This window comes from Osmerus mordax, chromosome 7, assembly GCF_038355195.1.
Source record: "Osmerus mordax isolate fOsmMor3 chromosome 7, fOsmMor3.pri, whole genome shotgun sequence".
NCBI lineage: Eukaryota > Metazoa > Chordata > Actinopteri > Osmeriformes > Osmeridae > Osmerus > Osmerus mordax.
The window spans coordinates 8,581,826-8,599,457 of record NC_090056.1 but is presented as its reverse complement, the minus strand read 5'-3'; the positions used below and the strand labels follow the sequence as shown (position 1 = coordinate 8,599,457).

The following is a 17,632-nucleotide window of genomic DNA, read 5'->3' as shown; positions in this document are numbered from 1 at the left end:
TAGCCTGTATGCGTGAGTTTTCAAACCATGTTGAATCGGGTGTGCAAAATGATTAAAATATATATATTTAAACAATATGACCAAGCATAACATTAAACATATATTTGAAAACATGCCGCACTGGCTATTTCGTTTAATCGAGCGTTGCAGTCAATAAAAGTTTGGTTGGAAACTTACTACCGACTTGCGGGCATTTATCAGCGATACTGGAATCAGCTGATGCGCATGAGCGCACGAGAGAGCGGCGCGCATCAATCCTGTTCAGGCGTCTGGCATCTGTGGCGTTGAGTAGTCTATTTAGCTAACTAAAAGTTGTGTAACTTGCCTGTGTCTATTTAACAACATTAGAATAACACATACACGATGGCTTCTGATTCTTGGGCGTTGGCAGTCGATGTTCAAGAATCTACGTCTAAGTCGGTGAGTTTTTTCGCTACGTTTGTTTGACCTGGTCAGTCCCCGGGGTCGATTGACGTGCATGGCGTAGAGGGGCATCAAATTAGCTGGTTAGCGAACGTTAGCCATGCTGGCCTGAAGAGGCGGAGGCTGGTCAGAAAGTTAGCTTAGCTAGCTAGCCAGTAAACTTCTAAACGGTCACCTCATGTCATTCAACTACCTTTGTGAATGATGTCATGCAGCTGGTCTACCTCAGCTCATAAAGTCATGTCAATCTCCGTGTTTCATGCTCGTCTTTCAAATAATTAAATGGTTGTCATTTCAATTCATTAGTCAATAATTTTTAATTGGCTGTTTTGTAGTTTAACTTTTCACACGCATTTAAAGGGAAAGAATGCTGATGAAGTATAATGGGTTGTATTTTTTACGGGGCCTACTGTAACCTTATTTCTCCATCAGTTCCGATTTGCAGATCGCATACTAACAGTGGACAGGGGTGATTCTGCATGTATCCATAGAAAAGAAATCAATGGTAACAGATTGTCACTACATTTCAAAACGCCTACAGCATGAATTGGTTCCGTGTTATTCGTTTTTAATGGCATGCTTCATTTTACTCAAGGTAGTCCTCAGAAAATTGAAAATGGTATCAAGGAACCAAAAGAAGAGGAAATGGGTGATTCTAAGACTAGACTAGAAAATAAAATACTACTTATGTAAACATATCAGGTGAAGTAAGCTTGCTATTTGGCTACTCAAGGTTTTCATCTTTATTCAACAGAGGATGACAAGGCAACTCAGTCTCTGTTGAACAAGCTTATCCACAGCAGTCTTGTGAACACCACCAATCAAGTGGAAGTTCTGCAGAGGGATCCAAACTCTCCTCTCTACTCTGTCAAGACCTTTGAAGAGCTGAGACTGTAAGTTCTGACATGGTGAATGTCCTGCTTCTGTACACTTGTCTTGTAAGCAAACACGAATCTGCAGTGATGTTTGTTGTATTGTATGCACATGGTACAGGAAACCAGAACTACTCAGGGGAATCTATGCCATGGGCTTTAACAGACCTTCCAGGATTCAGGAGAATGCGTTGCCTATGATGTTGGCTGAGCCGTAAGTTCTCCCTTCACTCAGCTCTGTATTAGAACCTTCATCTTGAAATGTAGGCTTCTTCCAGACCTGGCTTGCCCAATTCCATTAAGTGTTCCCTTAGTATTGAACACCACAGTGTAAAAATGCTGAATCACCTATATAGTTTAGGCACCACACAGCCCCCCCATGCTTCTCTATTCAGAGTGTATGTTCCTTGTGGTTCCAGACCTCAGAACCTGATCGCCCAGTCCCAGTCTGGCACAGGTAAAACGGCTGCCTTTGCTCTGGCCATGCTCAGCCGTGTCGACACAGCTCAGAAAGTGACTCAGGTGAGTAAACACCTTGTACCATGGCGTGGTGTGCACAGGCAACTTGTAGAGCTGCAATCCACTCATGCTGACTAGCTGTTTGTCGTCTGTATGTTGTATTATTGTTTGGAGCACCTGTAGTATATTATTTATATATATATATATATATATATATATATATATATATATATATATATATATATATATATATATATATATATATATATATATATATATATATATATATATATATATATATATATGGAGCCTGTACTTTCAATGAATACTGAAATACATTATTTGGTAAAAATAGCTTCATTTCTGCTTCTGTAGTGCCTTTGCATCTCTCCGACGTTTGAGCTTGCTGTGCAGACCGGTAAAGTGATAGAGCAAATGGGGAAATACTATCCTGAAGTGAAATTGGCGTATGCCATTCGAGGCAACCGAGGTAATTATATTTTGATTATAGCACTGGTCCCTGCTTCAAACACTCTCCTTCAAAGTTGAGGTATGAGGTGTCATGGTTAAGGGTGGTTATCTCAAATCATCAAGTGCTAGAAACGTAAGAACACTGGTACTTATTACAATAGGATCTATATTTTAACGTATATGCTCCATAATGCATAATTGGATCAATATGGTATCACAACATCCTTCTGATATGTTGTGGTTTCTACTTAGTGGAGCGGGGAACCAAGATCCAGGACCATATAGTCATCGGGACACCTGGCACCGTCCTGGACTGGTGCTCCAAGCTCAGGTTCATCGACCCCAAGAAGATCAAGATCCTTGTCCTGGACGAGGCCGATGTCATGATTGCCACTCAAGGCCACCAGGACCAGAGCATCCGGATCCAAAGGTGTCGTGTTTTCTGTCTTCTTTACCTTAGATGGCACTCAAGTGTGGTTGGCAGACATCTGCAGAAAGTTCTACAATTTGTTTTTTCTCTTCCTTGCCATCATTCTCAACAGTCTGCTGAGTACATAAGTGCTGTCTGTTTTCCCAAATGTGTTCTTTTCCCCTCCCATTTTAATCCACACTCAGAATGCTGCCAACGGATTGTCAGATGCTGCTGTTCTCGGCCACGTTCGAGGAGTCTGTTTGGAAGTTCTCTGAGAGGGTTATTCCTGACCCCAACATCATCAAGCTGAAGCGAGAGGAGGAGACCCTGGACACCATCAAGCAGTACTACATGGTCTGCAAGAGGAATCAAGACAAGTTCACTGCCATCTGCAATGTGTATGGAGCCATCACCATTGCCCAGGCCATGATCTTCTGCCATGTGAGTCCTCCAACACCTCCCAATGGATAAGCCTGCTTTCCTGAACTTGACTACAGCCTTGCAAGTCCTTGCCTGATGGTCATAGTTTGTTGACGTAGTTAATATTAGATATGGCTGTGTCAGATAGCGGCTTAAGCCTGATTTGGAATATCTAACTGATGTTTCTTCCTTGTCTCCAGACTCGCAAGACAGCTGCCTGGCTGGCTTCACAGCTGTGTAGAGAGGGCCACCAGGTGGCCCTGCTGAGTGGGGAGATGACTGTGGAACAGAGAGCAGATGTCATTCAGCGCTTCAGGGATGGGAAGGAGAAAGTCTTGGTGACCACTAATGTGTGTGCCAGAGGTAATTACTATACTTACAGTAGGCATTGGTAAAATGGGAGTTAGTTGTTGCATTTGATAACATAGCAGTAGTTAAGTTTCAAGGCCTTTCCTTTGTGTTGATAATGCAGGGATTGATGTTGAGCAAGTGTCCATCGTGATCAACTTTGACCTCCCTGTGGACAAAGACGGGAAAACCGACAACGAGACTTACCTTCACCGGATTGGTCGTACTGGGCGATTTGGCAAGAAGGGTCTTGCAGTCAACATGGTTGACAGTCAGTACAGCATGGAGGTTCTCAGAGAGATTGAGGAGCACTTCAGTAAGTAGTAATATTCTTACCATTCAGACAAGACACGTCTTAAAAAAATAAATTAAAAAAAGGCGCAAATGTTTTAATGTAAAACATTATTTTTTCACAGATAAGAAAATACTTAAACTTAATCCAGATGACCCTGATGACCTTATAAAACTGGAGGAAATCCATAACTGAAGAAGCTCCAAACATCATTCAATGCGTCTCTGCTGAAGTTGCCTCAAATGTGTGCTTTTGGACTTGAGTCACTTTAAGTAGTTGATAACTTAAATGTTATATCAGATTACTAAATATGTTAGTCAACCATGAGTCAGTTAAGCTTTCAGGGCAGTGGTTTCTACCAAATAGATTACACTCTTAGGATTTCAGTTGGAATGTTCTGTTTTCAATTAAGCGGTTGTACTTAACTTGACCGTAAGCCTTTGGAACATGCAATTGCCATTAAGTTGTCGGCAACAATTGAATCCAAGAGAGGACAGTTTAATTATTTGGGGAGTTTGCTTTGTGGATTTGCCTTAACACCCCTTTCCTATATATGATGGGTATAAAGTTTGGAAGGCATTGGTTTCCCCAGTATAAGTGTTATCTTCACTGGCAATTGCTCAATATCTTGTCACAAGAATGAATCAGTCAAGTTCTTAGACTGGAATCTCTGAAGTTGCTTAAATTGAGGCATTTCACGATCGCTCACAAAGATATCTAAATAGCCACCTTTCTTGGTGACTGTTTTTGTTTGATAAAAATCAGAACGTTTCCATCCCATGAATACTGTGAAGATAGAGCTGTTTCTCCATGTTTTGTAATTTATTTTACAGTTTAGGAGTTTCAATTCACACAAGTTTTATCAGCTTTGATTTATAAAGTCAAAGTGGAAATGTTATTGACATTTGTTAATTATCTTTATTTAACTAATAACTAGCACATATTTTACACTTTTACCAAGTACAATGTTAAAATTGACCTAAATTGTTTTGGAAATAACTATTACAGAATATTGAAATTTACCAAAATATCCAGAATTGTGTGATCTTGTGTACTTCAGTGAAGATATATTTAAGACTGTGCTTGTCATTAACTACTTAAAGATGGCTATGACAGGTTATTGACAGTAGCCCTTGATCTAAGTTGTTTTACTTTTGGCATTTTGCAGTTGTATGGTACCAGAAAGTACTTGTTACATAGTAATAAACATTACTAACATTGATTCACCTTGTCAGGTTTGGTTTATTATACAAACACCCTTGGTAGTAGATGACAGTTCAAGATTCATGGACTTGTTTTTTTACCTGTTCAATGAAAACAACTTGAGCCGATGTCTTCAGTAAAATCACAAGGCTTTAAAATATATATATACTGTATATATGATACATTTCAGAAAAACCTATAGTTCATATATGGGCATTACTTTGTAATCCATTAAGGTTCTGCATCTTGAGTGATGTACAACACAGACCTGTTCACTATGCCACACTGAGACAAAGTCAATTTCAGATCTGTGAAGGTCCGTCTGGGAACATCCATGGTCTCAATGAAACCATGCTCAAATCTCATCCCATATCTCGCCTCGGCACACGCTATCACTGTGAGCAGGGAGTCTGTGTGTAGAAAGTGGTGCTCAAACCTTTTTCCAAATGGTTCACGAATGGCAAGGAGCAAACTGGCAGGGGGGATACCTGAAGGGCTCTGTGTGTCAGTGGTCATGGTGTCCAGGCCTGGAGGCTTGGGCCAGACCTTGCATTGCACCTCTGCCACGTTCTTCATCTCTGGGTTGCTGCGGATCATGGTGTGGGTCCTCACAGACGGCCGTCCCTGAAGGATAAGGTTGTCAGACAGACTAAGTTTGGAGGTTTTTTCCTCCATGCCACGCTCTGACATGTCCTCTTTTGGCTTCTTCTCAATTGAGGGGAGGACTTTGTATTTGTTTAGAGAAAGAGAAGGAGCAGCAGGTACGTTTTGTAGAAGTTCTGCCACTTTTTCTGTACTCAACTGGCTTGTCTGCTTGTTGAATGAGTGAGGGAAGGAGCGGAGGACGCGCTCTGATCTATCATATTCCGTTGCAGGTGGCTTTGGCGTCACCGGTGGGTTTTGGAAGGTATCCATGTTTGGGTTGTGACTTATGGTTGGTCTACTACGTCCCTTAGAAGATTTTGGACGGGTCAAGTGCATTTTCCCCTCATAAATTAGCTACCAGTTATGTAGCTATGACTGTGGTTACTGTAGGTACTTGCTTGGTGTTATATCATCCCTTTAAATCCAAGAAAAAAATATTTGTGGCATATATGGTGATCTATATGGTGATGTGGTGGTCATGATCAGTCTCTTATTTCTGATCAAATACAATTAGCTAGCTAGACCTCTTCACACTCAGGGACCATGTTTCCTCTCACAAGATCAGCTCTAGTCTTGAGCTAACGTTACTGGTACTACTAGTACTCTACAGTACTGTAGGCACAGTACAATACTATTGTACAGTACAGTACAGTAGCTAGCTTAGCTAAACTAGCTTTTTACAATAGCCCATTGCGGATAAAGCGATTTAGGCAGCATTACTTACTTGACAAGTCTCTAAAATATAAAATCCAGCATGCATACAGTCTTGCATACCTTTCATATTTGTTGTTTTAAAAATACTTCTCCATTTCTCAAATCAGCTCCTATGCTCCATATGTATTTCAGCGTCTGTGAAGTTACAAACATAGACCCGTTACCGTGACAACCCAGACGATTGGGCCTCAAGCAGAAAGAGAGCCCCCTGGTGTACATGGAGCGAGGTGCATCAGGTTCATTCCCTAGAGCCTTTAACATTGTGAATTACTTTAAAATCCCGTTCTTTTATAATAAAACGTACATTATGACACCTAACAATAACTTAGAGTGAAAAAACACACACAATACTGTATACAAAGTTCACTTTATTAGACATACTGTCAACAGGACAGTGTCAATTACAGAATGTGATCATCATTAGACAGTTTCTCAGAATATACACTGGACATTAGACCATCTGTATGATTGAAATTATAAATAATATTGTAGTGTAGAACAGACAAACTGTAAATACATACTGGCAATACAATCTTTTGTGCCATTTTATGTTATTCTATAATCAGTGAAAAACATTTTTTTGACTAAGTTTGCCTAATAGTAAGGCTCATAATTAGTTACATAGTGTATTTACAGTCACACTTTATGGCATGACTTAATGTCTTATGCTTTGCCTAGGCTTGATTGTAGAGTCTAAAAATCAACACAAATCAAACTAATAGAAAGGGAGCAGTGGAATGTAGTTTGTCAGTCTATGGGGGCAATTTAGACCAATACAGCAGTATGATACGGTACAACTCTAGGGCAGGTCCAGCAAGTTTTGCTCGGTATAGAGCTCCTCTGTCACCAGATATACCTCAGAGATAAGTGGCAAGGCCTCCCCCAGCATGGCTACCACCTGCTCTGGGGTGCCAACATTCATCACTTCAAAGAAGGTGGGACGTCCAGGGAGTGCGCAAAATGCCATGCCGGCAGCCTTTCGTATGATCCAGGCATGATGCTGGGATAGAGACTCATTATAGGCCTCTGAGCACATGATGGAGGTCTTACTGTCATCTGTGCTGGTGCGTAGCCTCTCCAGGAAGAGCTCCAGCCAGCGCAGAGCACGGTGAAGCCTCAGCAAGGTTCGGCAGCCAGACTCGGGAAAGCTACTTCTCTTTGTCAAGTCCACAAGTTCATTCTCCACCTCATACTTCACCATGGACTGGATCGTGACATAATGTGCACCATGCTCACCGTTGAGAAGACTGACTAGGATTTCGATTTTGTTGACAGCATCCTTGGAGATGAACGTGAAGACACTCCCTAAACTGTTCATGAATCTGTGGATGAAAGACAAATTAATTGAATTGCTTTTGCAGGGACTATGACTCATGACAATGCACGATTAAATGCATCTTTAAAGATTTGACTAGCTCTGACATCCAGTAAAACGCGTTGTATCCCCATACTCGGGGCAGGTCAACCCTGTCAAAAATGTTTAGGCATAGCTAGCTGAACTGCGAATAATGGTAGGATTTGACAGCTGTCACCGTTGACACCATTTCGACAGCTTACCTTACAAGGCCACGCCACCCGGCCACATAATGTTCAAGGAAGACTTCTTTATCATCTGAAAGACATGCCGTGAACGTGTCAAGAACCTCTTTTAAACTGAATTTCTGATCTTCTTGTGTAATAGAATCTGCCATGTTTCCCGGAAGTAACGGAATTGTTGAAAAACAATGAGTTACTGCCAGATGTAGTGAATGAATGACATACGCTTGTTAATTGCTAAACGATTGTCGTGACACTCATAGTCTTTACAACGTATCTAGTCAGCTTAATATGACTACAATTAACCAAAAGTAAAAGCTTTGCAAGCTCTCCGTCCTGATACAACCGTGCATGCGCAAAACAAGTGTATGTACCATGTAGTTTCTTTATTTGGCAATGGGGGGGCAATACTGAGCGTGCTGTGGGTTTCTGAACCATTACACAGAAAGAGAAGAAGAAGTGTCTGGTTTGTTGTTGCACGATGAACATCATACGCACGGCATATAGCTAGCGAAATACTTAGCTAGACTTCTGCTTACAAAAAGTCTGCATTCATCTTCACCGCCTAGATTTGCATTTTTACCCTTGATAAGTAATAGCTCAGGATGCCTGAGATTAAAGTGACCCCTTTAGGTAAGTAACTAGGTAGATAACGTCGTTAGTTATTCCCAACGTTAGATTATCATGTAGTACATGGTATGCTAGTAGCTACAGTTGAGGACTAAAAGTTTGGATTGATGTTGGCCATTATAATTAGTCATAAAACGTTTAGACAGTGATTGAAAATAGATCAAGGGAATAACTATTAGACTGAATGTCTGTGTCCACCGGCTTGTTCATCTCTAATGCCCTGTAGGTGCTGGGCAAGATGTTGGTCGAAGCTGCATCCTTGTTTCCATTGGAGGCAAAAACATAATGCTGGACTGTGGGATGCACATGGGATTCAATGATGATGTACGTACATACATACTACGTTATTTGAGCAACTATCCATTATGGTCTGTCCTCTTATATGCACATTGGACATATACACAGTGAACAGTATGCTCATACAACACTTCTTTCCTTTAGAGGCGGTTTCCAGACTTCTCTTACATAACCCAAAACGGACGTCTGACAGAATTCCTGGACTGTGTGATCATCAGGTTTGTGATTATTGGCCATTTTTGGCCTTTCTACGGGCTATGTGATTATATATCATATATCATTATATACTTTCATTTCCTTAAGGTCAATTGTCACACTTAACAAATGAACCAAGCATTCCTCTGTTTCACTTTCCCCAGCCACTTCCACCTGGACCACTGCGGTGCTCTGCCTTACATGAGTGAGATGGTGGGCTATGATGGGCCCATCTACATGACCCACCCCACCAAGGCCATCTGCCCCATTCTGCTGGAGGACTTCAGGAAAATCACAGTGGACAAGAAGGGGGAGACCAACTTTTTCACATCTCAGATGATCAAGGACTGCATGAAGAAAGTGGTGCCTTTGAACCTTCATCAGACTGTCCAGGTCTATTATTACAATACTTTAATGTGAACACATGTCCTTCTCAAATATGGATTTAATACTATCTGCTTAACCATCTTTCTGATGTGAAAACAACACACTTACAGTGGTGTAGTAACTCACGCCAACAATGTATTTAATTCTGTTGGTTCTGTCACAGGTGGATGATGAGCTAGAGATCAAGGCCTACTATGCAGGGCATGTTCTTGGTGCTGCAATGGTGCTGATCAAAGTTGGGTCAGAGTCCGTGGTGTACACAGTAAGTATTCAACGTTGTTTAATTAAAATGCCCATTGAGATTGTTGGAATAATGGAAGATTTTTGTCATTGCAGGGTGATTATAATATGACACCTGACAGACATTTAGGGTAAGTGGAATTTATTCATTTAGTTTATACACATGGGATATAATTCTTTTTGTGAGTGGGATTCACTTTGTTCAGTTGATTTTGTTCAGCTATTCATTGTGTTGTTTGTATTCAGTATCCTGCCCTACACTAGGCCTATTCATTTTCTATGGATGCCTTTCTATGCTATGACCTAGGGCTGCCTGGATAGATAAGTGTCGTCCTGACCTGTTGATCTCGGAGTCCACCTATGCCACCACTATCCGCGACTCCAAGAGGTGCAGGGAGAGGGACTTCCTGAAGAAGGTGCATGAGACAGTAGAACGGGGAGGCAAGGTAAGGATCGCGCAGAGTTCTGTCCAGCCTGTGTGATGTTAGCCTGTTGTTTTCTTATGTTCTGATGGAGGACATATTCTCACAGGTCCTCATTCCTGTCTTTGCCCTCGGAAGAGCTCAGGAACTCTGTATCCTATTGGAGACATTCTGGTAAGGTTAAGACATAACTTAATCGCCAGACCTACATGTAAGACTATCACATAGTGGCAAGTGAAAGGAATGGCAAACTTTTCTTTTTCTTTCCAATCAGGGAGAGGATGAACCTGAAGGCCCCCATCTATTTCTCCACAGGGCTCACAGAGAAAGCCAATCACTACTACAAACTCTTCATCACCTGGACCAACCAGAAAATTCGCAAAACATTTGTTCAGAGAAACATGTTTGAGTTCAAGCACATCAAGGCCTTCGATCGCTCCTTCATTGACAACCCTGGACCTATGGTGCAAAGACACATTAGACTGATTAATAATCCATACAGGACCAATATGCAACACATTTTCACAACTGAAATATGTGCCTTTTTAGGTTGTGTTTGCCACCCCGGGAATGCTGCATGCGGGGCTGTCACTACAAATCTTCAAAAAATGGGCCAGCAATGAGAAGAATATGGTGAGTAAATGTCACACTGGCTTAGCACTTATTATTATATCTTTTTATTAAAACATGCTTTGTTAGAGTAAATACAATCCATTTTATCTTCTGCCAGGTAATCATGCCTGGGTATTGTGTGCAAGGCACAATTGGACACAAAATCTTGAATGGTCAGAGGAAACTGGAGATCGAGGGAAGAGCAATGGTAAAGCAGAAGAGACCAAAACATTCTGTCTAGCATTGATTCTGTTTTCTGTTGTAATGGCTACATGCACAGAAGCACAACTAGCCTCATACAACCTGCCTATGTGGCATATAAGACCCATATAAGGGAGCCTGTGAGGTGCGTCTGCTGACCCCTGGCCTCTCTGTGACCCCTGCAGCTGGATGTGAAGCTGCAGGTGGAGTACATGTCCTTCAGCGCCCACGCCGATGCTAAGGGTATAATGCAGCTGATCCGCATGGCGGAGCCTCGCAACATGCTGCTGGTGCACGGAGAGGCCGTCAAGATGGAGTTCCTCAAGGGCAAGATCGAGCAGGAGTTCAGTGAGTCAGACGAGCATTGTTAGCCTCGATTTCTCGATGGCTGAACGTGCCTAGCATATTAGGGGTTTGGGTGGTGCAGTACTTTAGTATAAGTCTCATCAGTCAGTGCGTGTGTGTGTATAAATGGCAGGTATTAACTGCTACATGCCAGCCAATGGAGAGACAGTCACAGTGACCACCAACCCCAGTGTGCCAGTGGACATCTCACTCAACCTGCTAAAGAGGGAAATGGCTCTTGGAGGTATGGCAGTCTATCTATCAGAGAGTGTAGGTGTGTGTGTGTACACTTGTCTATGTGTGATTTTGTCTGATTTTTTTCTCCCTTCTGAACATGTTATTTCTCATAGGGCCTTTGCCTGACCCTAAGAAGCCTCGTACTATGCATGGAACCCTAATCATGAAGGACAATGTAGGTTCTGTGTACTGTAACGCTAGTGTAACATGCATACAGAATAGGTTTTTAATATCTCGCACTGTTTACTGGAATGGATCGGAATGAACATAACTTAATAACTTGCCTCTCCTCCCTTATGCAGAGTCTGCGGCTGGTCTCTCCAGAGCAGGCTTTGAAAGAGCTGGGCCTTAATGAGCACCAGCTGCGCTTCACCTGCCGTGTTCAACTGCAGGACTCCCACAGCGACTCAGACACACTCCACAAGATCTACACACACCTCAAGAGGTCAGAAGACCCCGAATAGACCAACATACACTACCACACACCTCATGTAGAATCCATACTCTTTCAAGGGGGTTTTCCAAGACCTAGCCTGTTAAAAACCTTTAACCACAGCTATGAACCCACACTTCCCGTTCTGTATCTTTACACAGCGTTCTGAAAGGTTACACAGTCCAGCACCTTCCGGACAGTACAGTGATGGTGGAGTCTATAGTCATTAAGGTGTCATCCTCGGCTGAGGACCCCAACACCAAGGTCCTGCTGCTGTCCTGGAGCTATCAGGTGAGGCTGGGGGGAAGGGTGGGAGGTGAGGGGAAATGTGGTGTGCCTGTGTCATGTGACAAAATGTAAAGGTGGAATTTCAAATCAACCTTGGGTAAAATTACCTTGCACTGAAGCAACTAACCAACAAGGCAAAGGAGAACAATGCTAAATTGGTGCAATAATACCCCACAATTTAAACCAAGCAGCGGTGATACGCAGATTTTCTATACATGTGTGAGGTTGTTTCTTGTCGTGGTCAAGAGGTCACGGAGCAGGCCTTGGACAATACACATATAGATCAAGGAATGTGCTATGGTCAACTTAGGTTAAGTGCAAGATGCAGAGAATAGTACAAGCAATGATTGATTGCCGCATCACCTGTGTGTAGGTTCTTCTGTGCATCAAGTTGTGGAATGAGTACCGTTTAAGGAGATGTTGTGATTGTAACTATATTTGTACAGTCCAGCCATATATAAAGGACTTCTGAGAGACATGTTTTCTCACTCATGCCAACCACTCTGCCTGTTGTGGTGACGTGATCCGAGCAGCTCGACTTAATAAACAAAGTCAACTCTTTTCATTGTGGTGCTTTCCTTGGCCCCTCCTCTGACAGAAAATCATCTAACAAGCTGGTACTGATATGTCATTTCAGACAGTGGGTGTCTGCATCTGAAACCACAAGCTAAGAGTAGATAAAGCACACAGTGACATGGTTTCCTGAGATGTTTCATTTCAGAAAGTACAAATAATATTGTCCAGTTTTAGGGTGTATGAGGTTACTGGTGTATGTAAAATCTGGATCAATGAAACAAATTAATTAGGTGATGTTCAATGCAGCATGTGAAACAACCACACTTTAGTAAAGTCAACTGAATTGACTATTGAACTTTAATCAGATGCTTTTAGGTTAATATGAGTAACTTAAATAATTGCTATGTTCTCCAAATGACTCCTGTTCTGAATGTCTGTTTATAGGATGAAGATTTGGGGAGCTTCCTTTCCACTCTGTTGAAGAAAGGCCTCCCAATAGGACAGGGCTGAACCATCTGCTCACAGTCCTCAATTCAGCTCATTGTAAAGTTTTGTTTGTTGTATAAATCTGATTTCAATAAACCTTTCATAAAAAGCAGGCTGTATTTTATTCCCATCTCACTTTATTGACATTGTGTTTGTATTTATATAAAAATGCAAACACAAAAGACATGGTACAAGCAGAATTGTTCAAAATAGCTGCAGTATCAGAATCAGAAAGGGTTTTAATTGCCATCAACGTTTGCACAGACAAGGAATTTACTTTGGCAGGAAGGTGCATTCAACATATAGGAATCTTAAATCTTCAATATGTGATCTAACTCTACTAAAAGTACAAAGTCTAACTAATACTAAGGGGCTAAAGTATGTAAATATTTAGAATAAAAATATAAAATAGCCATATATACGATATAAAAATACAAATAGTACAAAATATACAAGTATATTTCAAGTACAAGTATATTTCCATTCATATGCATAAAAGGCATTCCTAAAGTATGAGGTTAGTACAGAGGTTAAGACTAGTCAAGAATTGACAGACTAGACTCACCCCACTCTCTTCTACCCTCCCACTCTAAATGTACAGACCCTGTACTTTCCCTCTAGCTTATATTGACATTGTAGAAATCCCTGTTCCTGGTCCACATCACCCTCATCTTTGGTCTCCATTTGCAGTGTCTGGTGGTGACATAGTAGAGCAGAGGATCCAGACAGGGATTGAGGCTTACCAGGGCCATGGACACCCGCCGTGCATGGTAGATGACGTTGCCGCTGGAGCAGTGCTGGATGACCCCCAGGCGGTGCAGCAGGTGCAGGAAGTGGACCACGTGATAGGGCAGGAAGCAGAGCAGGGTGATGGCCAGGATGGTATAGATGATCCTCTGGGCCTTCCGAGCCGTGTGACTCCGGATCAGGGAGATGCGCCGCACCACCAGAGGGTAGCACACCAGGATGACCACGGAGGGCAGCAGGGAGCCACAGACCAGGCAGGCGATGCTGAAGGGGCCCACTCTCCTGCCCCACTCATGCTCCGTGAAGTTCTCAAAGCAGCTACGCTGGCCAGCGTGGCCAGACTTGCTGTCCAGTGGACCATGAAAGATGAAGGCCAGTACGGCAACTCCAGACAGCACCCAGGTGACCACGCTCACGACAACTGCACAGCAGGAGTCTCGCATCCTCAGGTAGGAGTGAGGGTGGACTGTGGCTATGTAGCGGTCCACACAGATGCAGGACATGAAGAAGATGCTGATGTGTATGTTGGCGTGAAACAATATCCCCGTGACGCGACAGGCCATGTCTCCAAACTCCCAGTTGTTCTGGTGCAGGTGGTAGTGGATGCGGAACGGCAGGGTGCAAAGGATAGCGGTGTCGGCCAGAGCCAGATTGATGATGTACAAGTTGGTGGAGGTTCGAGGGGTGATCTTGAAGATGAACACATAGAGGGCCCCCAGGTTTCCTGGCAGGCCCAGAGCCACCACCAGACTGTACACCGCTGGGTAGAGGTGGGCTTGGTACTCTGATGACGGAGCACTGCAGTTGGTGGCATTAGTAATTGTTATCATCATTTTAGGATGATCCAGATGACTTAGAAGGGCCCGTCTCCTCTGTGGTTGATCCCCCCTGCTGTATGTACAAAAGTTGCTCATATTACACTCAAAATGATATTGGTTTGCCAAAGTCAAAACAATTGTAAACTATGTACCCAGTGACACTACAATTCTGCGACATTTCTGTATATCTTCCTGGAACTACGGTGTGTTAGAATCCATATTTTTTGGGACTGCCACATCTTGCCCATGTATCAAACTAAATGCAGTAAAAGCTATTTTTACAGTTTTACCTTCTACTTATTAATCAAAACCAATAAAATAATTCACTGCAACAAAGTATGACAATGCTGCTGACAATATTCACGAAAATGTACTTACAGGTTTGACTGAAAAGGTCCAATGTTATTGAAAGTACTACAAGATAGAGCTACCTCTTCACTCTGAATGTAGACTACAGTGTATGTCATGAGACATCCCAGGAAACCACATCACTGTTTGCTATCTGTACTCTTAGCTTGTGGTTTCAGATGCAGACACCCACTATCCTGTTTTTGTAGATTAAATGCCATATCAGTACCCGCTGCTTGGTTATTTTGTGGGGTATTATTGCACCCATTTAGCATTGTTCTTCTTTGCCTTGTCCTAGGTTAGCTGCATCAGGTGATGTTCAATGCAGAATGTGAAACAACAGCACTTTATGTAATCCAAACTGAAATATACAAATGATTTACTGTTCGTCATTGAGATTGTTTGGGGACAAATATTAACACTAGGGGGCGCCAAGTGCCAACTAATTTGTTCTCAGGTATTTCTCATGAACCAGGTCCACTGTAGTCAAACCACAGCCACTGGAGTTCCTGACACATTATCGTAATAAAGGCCATTTAACATAACACACCATACAACAATTTAAATCAGCTGTTCCTTTGTGAGATAATGATCTTTCATTCAGTCCTTGTAGACATGCAATCCTCTCTCTGTCTCTCTGTCTCTGTCTCTCTCTCTCTCTCTCTCTCTCTCTCTCTCTCTCTCTCTCTCTCTCTCTCTCTCTCTCTCTCTCTCTCTCTCTCTCTCTCATTACTATTCCAAAATGTTATCACACATGGAAACATCCACAGATTAATTCAAACATATTTTCTACTGTGACCTCGCAGGAACCTCAGAACATTGAACCTTCTCACCAGAGCAGATGGGAAATCCTCGCCACCAACACCCCCAGGGTGAACCCAGCCCAGCGAGGGCTTCAGCGGCCCTCACAGCCAGACCTCCTGGCTCACAACATACCTGGCCAAACAGAGAGGTGTGTGGTGCCTGAGCAGCCACAGCATCACGTCAGCTGAGGAGTCAGGAAGCTACCTCCTCCTACTCCAGAAGCCCCTCTTTCTACCCCTCCCTCTCTCTCCCTCCAGTCAGCCATTGCCTAGCAACGGCACTCACGGGTCCCCCGTTTCCAAGAGGAGCCTGCCTCCATCAGTATCAGACAAATTCACCACAGACAAAAGAGACTAGGGCCAACAGATCTTTTTGTAGCTGGTAGCTAGCATTTGATGTTAACCCCATCTGCTTTCTGTTGGTCTCAGAGCCCCATCTTTAGCTGCATTTAACATTTGAATAATTAATGACTTGTCAAGTGGTACCACACTCAATATTTACTACAAGATAAATGTAACTACCATAAGGACAATTTAAAGAAGTGAGGAGTTTTATGTTGTCTATACTGTAAAGCACACACCCGTGATTTCAACGAATTGTATTTGACATTAGAAACATATTTTTGCAATGACCTTTCCTCTCGGACTCTTTGAGATACCTTGGATTGACGTGACGGTTGAGTTCACATAATTGGTCCATGCTTGAGTTTATTGCGTGCATGCAAGTGTGTGTGTGTGTACTGTACACCACATGTTGGGATGCTGGGGGTGGGGACTTACAGTTAAGCAAGCCTCCAGCTCATCTTGCCCTACTTTTCCAAAAAACAAAGTGCACAGAACAACAGAGATGCACCTGGAAGCCACACCTCTTACATTGTTATAATGGGTCCAATGAACTATGGCATTTAAAACATACATTTAACACCTTCAATAGTCTTCACACTGAAAAACGTCTACCGTTAGTTACTTTGTTAACTCTTTCCTGAGTCATTGGCTTTATTTCTCAACCTAAATGTGCTTAACTCTTTAAGCAGTAAACATATCGATCCCATTCTCTTCATTTCTTTGTCTTTTCCTCTGTGAGCAAGAAAATATGCTTTCATTGTTGAAAGGAGATCAACTTTTGCAGTTGATTCCAGTTGACACAGTAAAATGTACTTTATTATGTATGTTTTAAGCTTCATTAAGTAAGAATTTACTTTGTAAATTATGTAAGGTTTTCATGCATTGACTAGACATAGGAATACTTCGTAATAAAAGCAACAATTGACTTTCAAAGAACTGTGTTCTAAGACCTTGTCTGAGCCCAATGGCGTTGGCTGTCAGAGTGAGTCTCCTTTAGCAATTAGGCTTACCCCAACACGATTATCACACAAATGAACCAAGTTCAGAACTTTTAATGACTCTTACTACGGCAGAGATAGAAGCCTGTCTGATGATGTTTTCCTTGAGGATTACCAAAACACTCAAATGTCTCTATGTTGAAATGTCAGAACAAATACGTATTCTTTTATGTGGAAAACCTGTATATGGAAATGTATGTTTGGAACAGATTACTTTGATATATAAAGCAGACTGTACATGTGTACTGACATTCTAAATTTGGCTTGCCAAAATGAATAACAGTGCAGCTAGCTAGGGCTTTCAAATGCCAAGGCAATTGGTCTGAAAAATTTAGAAGACTTATTTTAAAATAGCTACTGAATAACTAACCAGTGCTGTTAACATGTGTGCTGAGTGCCTTTGGCAGCTACTAAGAAAAACATCATAGGTCAAAACCATTCAGCTTGGCCTTTTTAAAACAGGGGCATTATGGCATGTATTGAGGTACA

General features: G+C 42.2%; 5 protein-coding genes across 5 annotated transcripts; 2 read left to right on the top strand and 3 right to left on the bottom strand.

The window, feature by feature from the left end:
• Positions 1-245: 245 nt before the first annotated feature.
• ddx19a (DEAD-box helicase 19a) lies at positions 246-4,877 on the top strand. Its single transcript, XM_067239578.1, has 12 exons — positions 246-420; positions 856-928; positions 1,019-1,072; positions 1,178-1,316; positions 1,417-1,509; positions 1,715-1,817; positions 2,130-2,244; positions 2,478-2,655; positions 2,841-3,078; positions 3,258-3,420; positions 3,530-3,721; positions 3,822-4,877. Exons 1-12 carry the CDS (start codon positions 364-366, stop codon positions 3,890-3,892), a joined length of 1,476 nt encoding a protein of 491 aa, XP_067095679.1. The 5' UTR covers positions 246-363; the 3' UTR covers positions 3,893-4,877.
• A 254-nt stretch (positions 4,878-5,131) lies between these two features.
• Positions 5,132-5,881, bottom strand: ubxn10 (UBX domain protein 10). Its single transcript, XM_067239006.1, has one exon. The coding sequence runs from the start codon at positions 5,879-5,881 to the stop codon at positions 5,132-5,134; it is 750 nt and encodes a 249-aa protein (XP_067095107.1).
• A 736-nt stretch (positions 5,882-6,617) lies between these two features.
• Positions 6,618-8,153, bottom strand: cptp (ceramide-1-phosphate transfer protein). The gene is made up of 2 exons (XM_067240468.1): positions 7,817-8,153; positions 6,618-7,581 (listed from the first exon to the last, which is right to left on the bottom strand). The coding sequence occupies exons 1-2, from the start codon at positions 7,948-7,950 to the stop codon at positions 7,059-7,061; spliced, it is 657 nt and encodes a 218-aa protein (XP_067096569.1). The 5' UTR covers positions 7,951-8,153; the 3' UTR covers positions 6,618-7,058.
• A 130-nt stretch (positions 8,154-8,283) lies between these two features.
• ints11 (integrator complex subunit 11) lies at positions 8,284-13,193 on the top strand. Its single transcript, XM_067239735.1, has 17 exons — positions 8,284-8,428; positions 8,652-8,749; positions 8,867-8,940; positions 9,082-9,310; positions 9,468-9,566; positions 9,641-9,675; positions 9,852-9,990; positions 10,076-10,140; positions 10,241-10,430; positions 10,516-10,599; positions 10,697-10,786; positions 10,965-11,127; positions 11,258-11,368; positions 11,475-11,536; positions 11,664-11,806; positions 11,956-12,085; positions 13,043-13,193. Exons 1-17 carry the CDS (start codon positions 8,401-8,403, stop codon positions 13,106-13,108), a joined length of 1,806 nt encoding a protein of 601 aa, XP_067095836.1. The 5' UTR covers positions 8,284-8,400; the 3' UTR covers positions 13,109-13,193.
• A 6-nt stretch (positions 13,194-13,199) lies between these two features.
• LOC136945734 (lysophosphatidic acid receptor 6) lies at positions 13,200-15,116 on the bottom strand. The gene is made up of 2 exons (XM_067239737.1): positions 15,028-15,116; positions 13,200-14,722 (listed from the first exon to the last, which is right to left on the bottom strand). Exons 1-2 carry the CDS (start codon positions 15,114-15,116, stop codon positions 13,702-13,704), a joined length of 1,110 nt encoding a protein of 369 aa, XP_067095838.1. The 3' UTR covers positions 13,200-13,701.
• Between the last annotated feature and the right edge of the window lie 2,516 nt (positions 15,117-17,632).

Excerpts from the sequence above, each read along its gene's own strand:
- ddx19a (XM_067239578.1), top strand. The coding sequence starts at position 364 with ATGGCTTCTGATTCTTGGGCGTTGGCAGTCGATGTTCAAGAATCTACG. Across the intron at positions 421-855 it reads AAGAATCTACGTCTAAGTCG|TTCCGATTTGCAGATCGCAT; the intron begins GTGAGTTTTTTC and ends TTTCTCCATCAG. Across the intron at positions 2,656-2,840 it reads CAGAGCATCCGGATCCAAAG|AATGCTGCCAACGGATTGTC; the intron begins GTGTCGTGTTTT and ends ATCCACACTCAG.
- ints11 (XM_067239735.1), top strand. The coding sequence starts at position 8,401 with ATGCCTGAGATTAAAGTGACCCCTTTAG. Across the intron at positions 9,567-9,640 it reads CAGAGTCCGTGGTGTACACA|GGTGATTATAATATGACACC; the intron begins GTAAGTATTCAA and ends TTGTCATTGCAG. Across the intron at positions 11,807-11,955 it reads ATCTACACACACCTCAAGAG|CGTTCTGAAAGGTTACACAG; the intron begins GTCAGAAGACCC and ends ATCTTTACACAG.
- LOC136945734 (XM_067239737.1), bottom strand. The coding sequence starts at position 15,116 with ATGACATACACTGTAGTCTACATTCAGAGTGAAGAGGTAGCTCTATCT. Across the intron at positions 14,723-15,027 it reads GGACCTTTTCAGTCAAACCT|CAGGGGGGATCAACCACAGA; the intron begins GTAAGTACATTT and ends TTGTACATACAG.
- ubxn10 (XM_067239006.1), bottom strand. The coding sequence starts at position 5,881 with ATGCACTTGACCCGTCCAAAATCTTCTAAGGGACGTAGTAGACCAACC.
- cptp (XM_067240468.1), bottom strand. The coding sequence starts at position 7,950 with ATGGCAGATTCTATTACACAAGAAGATCAGAAATTCAGTTTAAAAGAG. Across the intron at positions 7,582-7,816 it reads GGGTGGCGTGGCCTTGTAAG|ATTCATGAACAGTTTAGGGA; the intron begins GTAAGCTGTCGA and ends TTTCATCCACAG.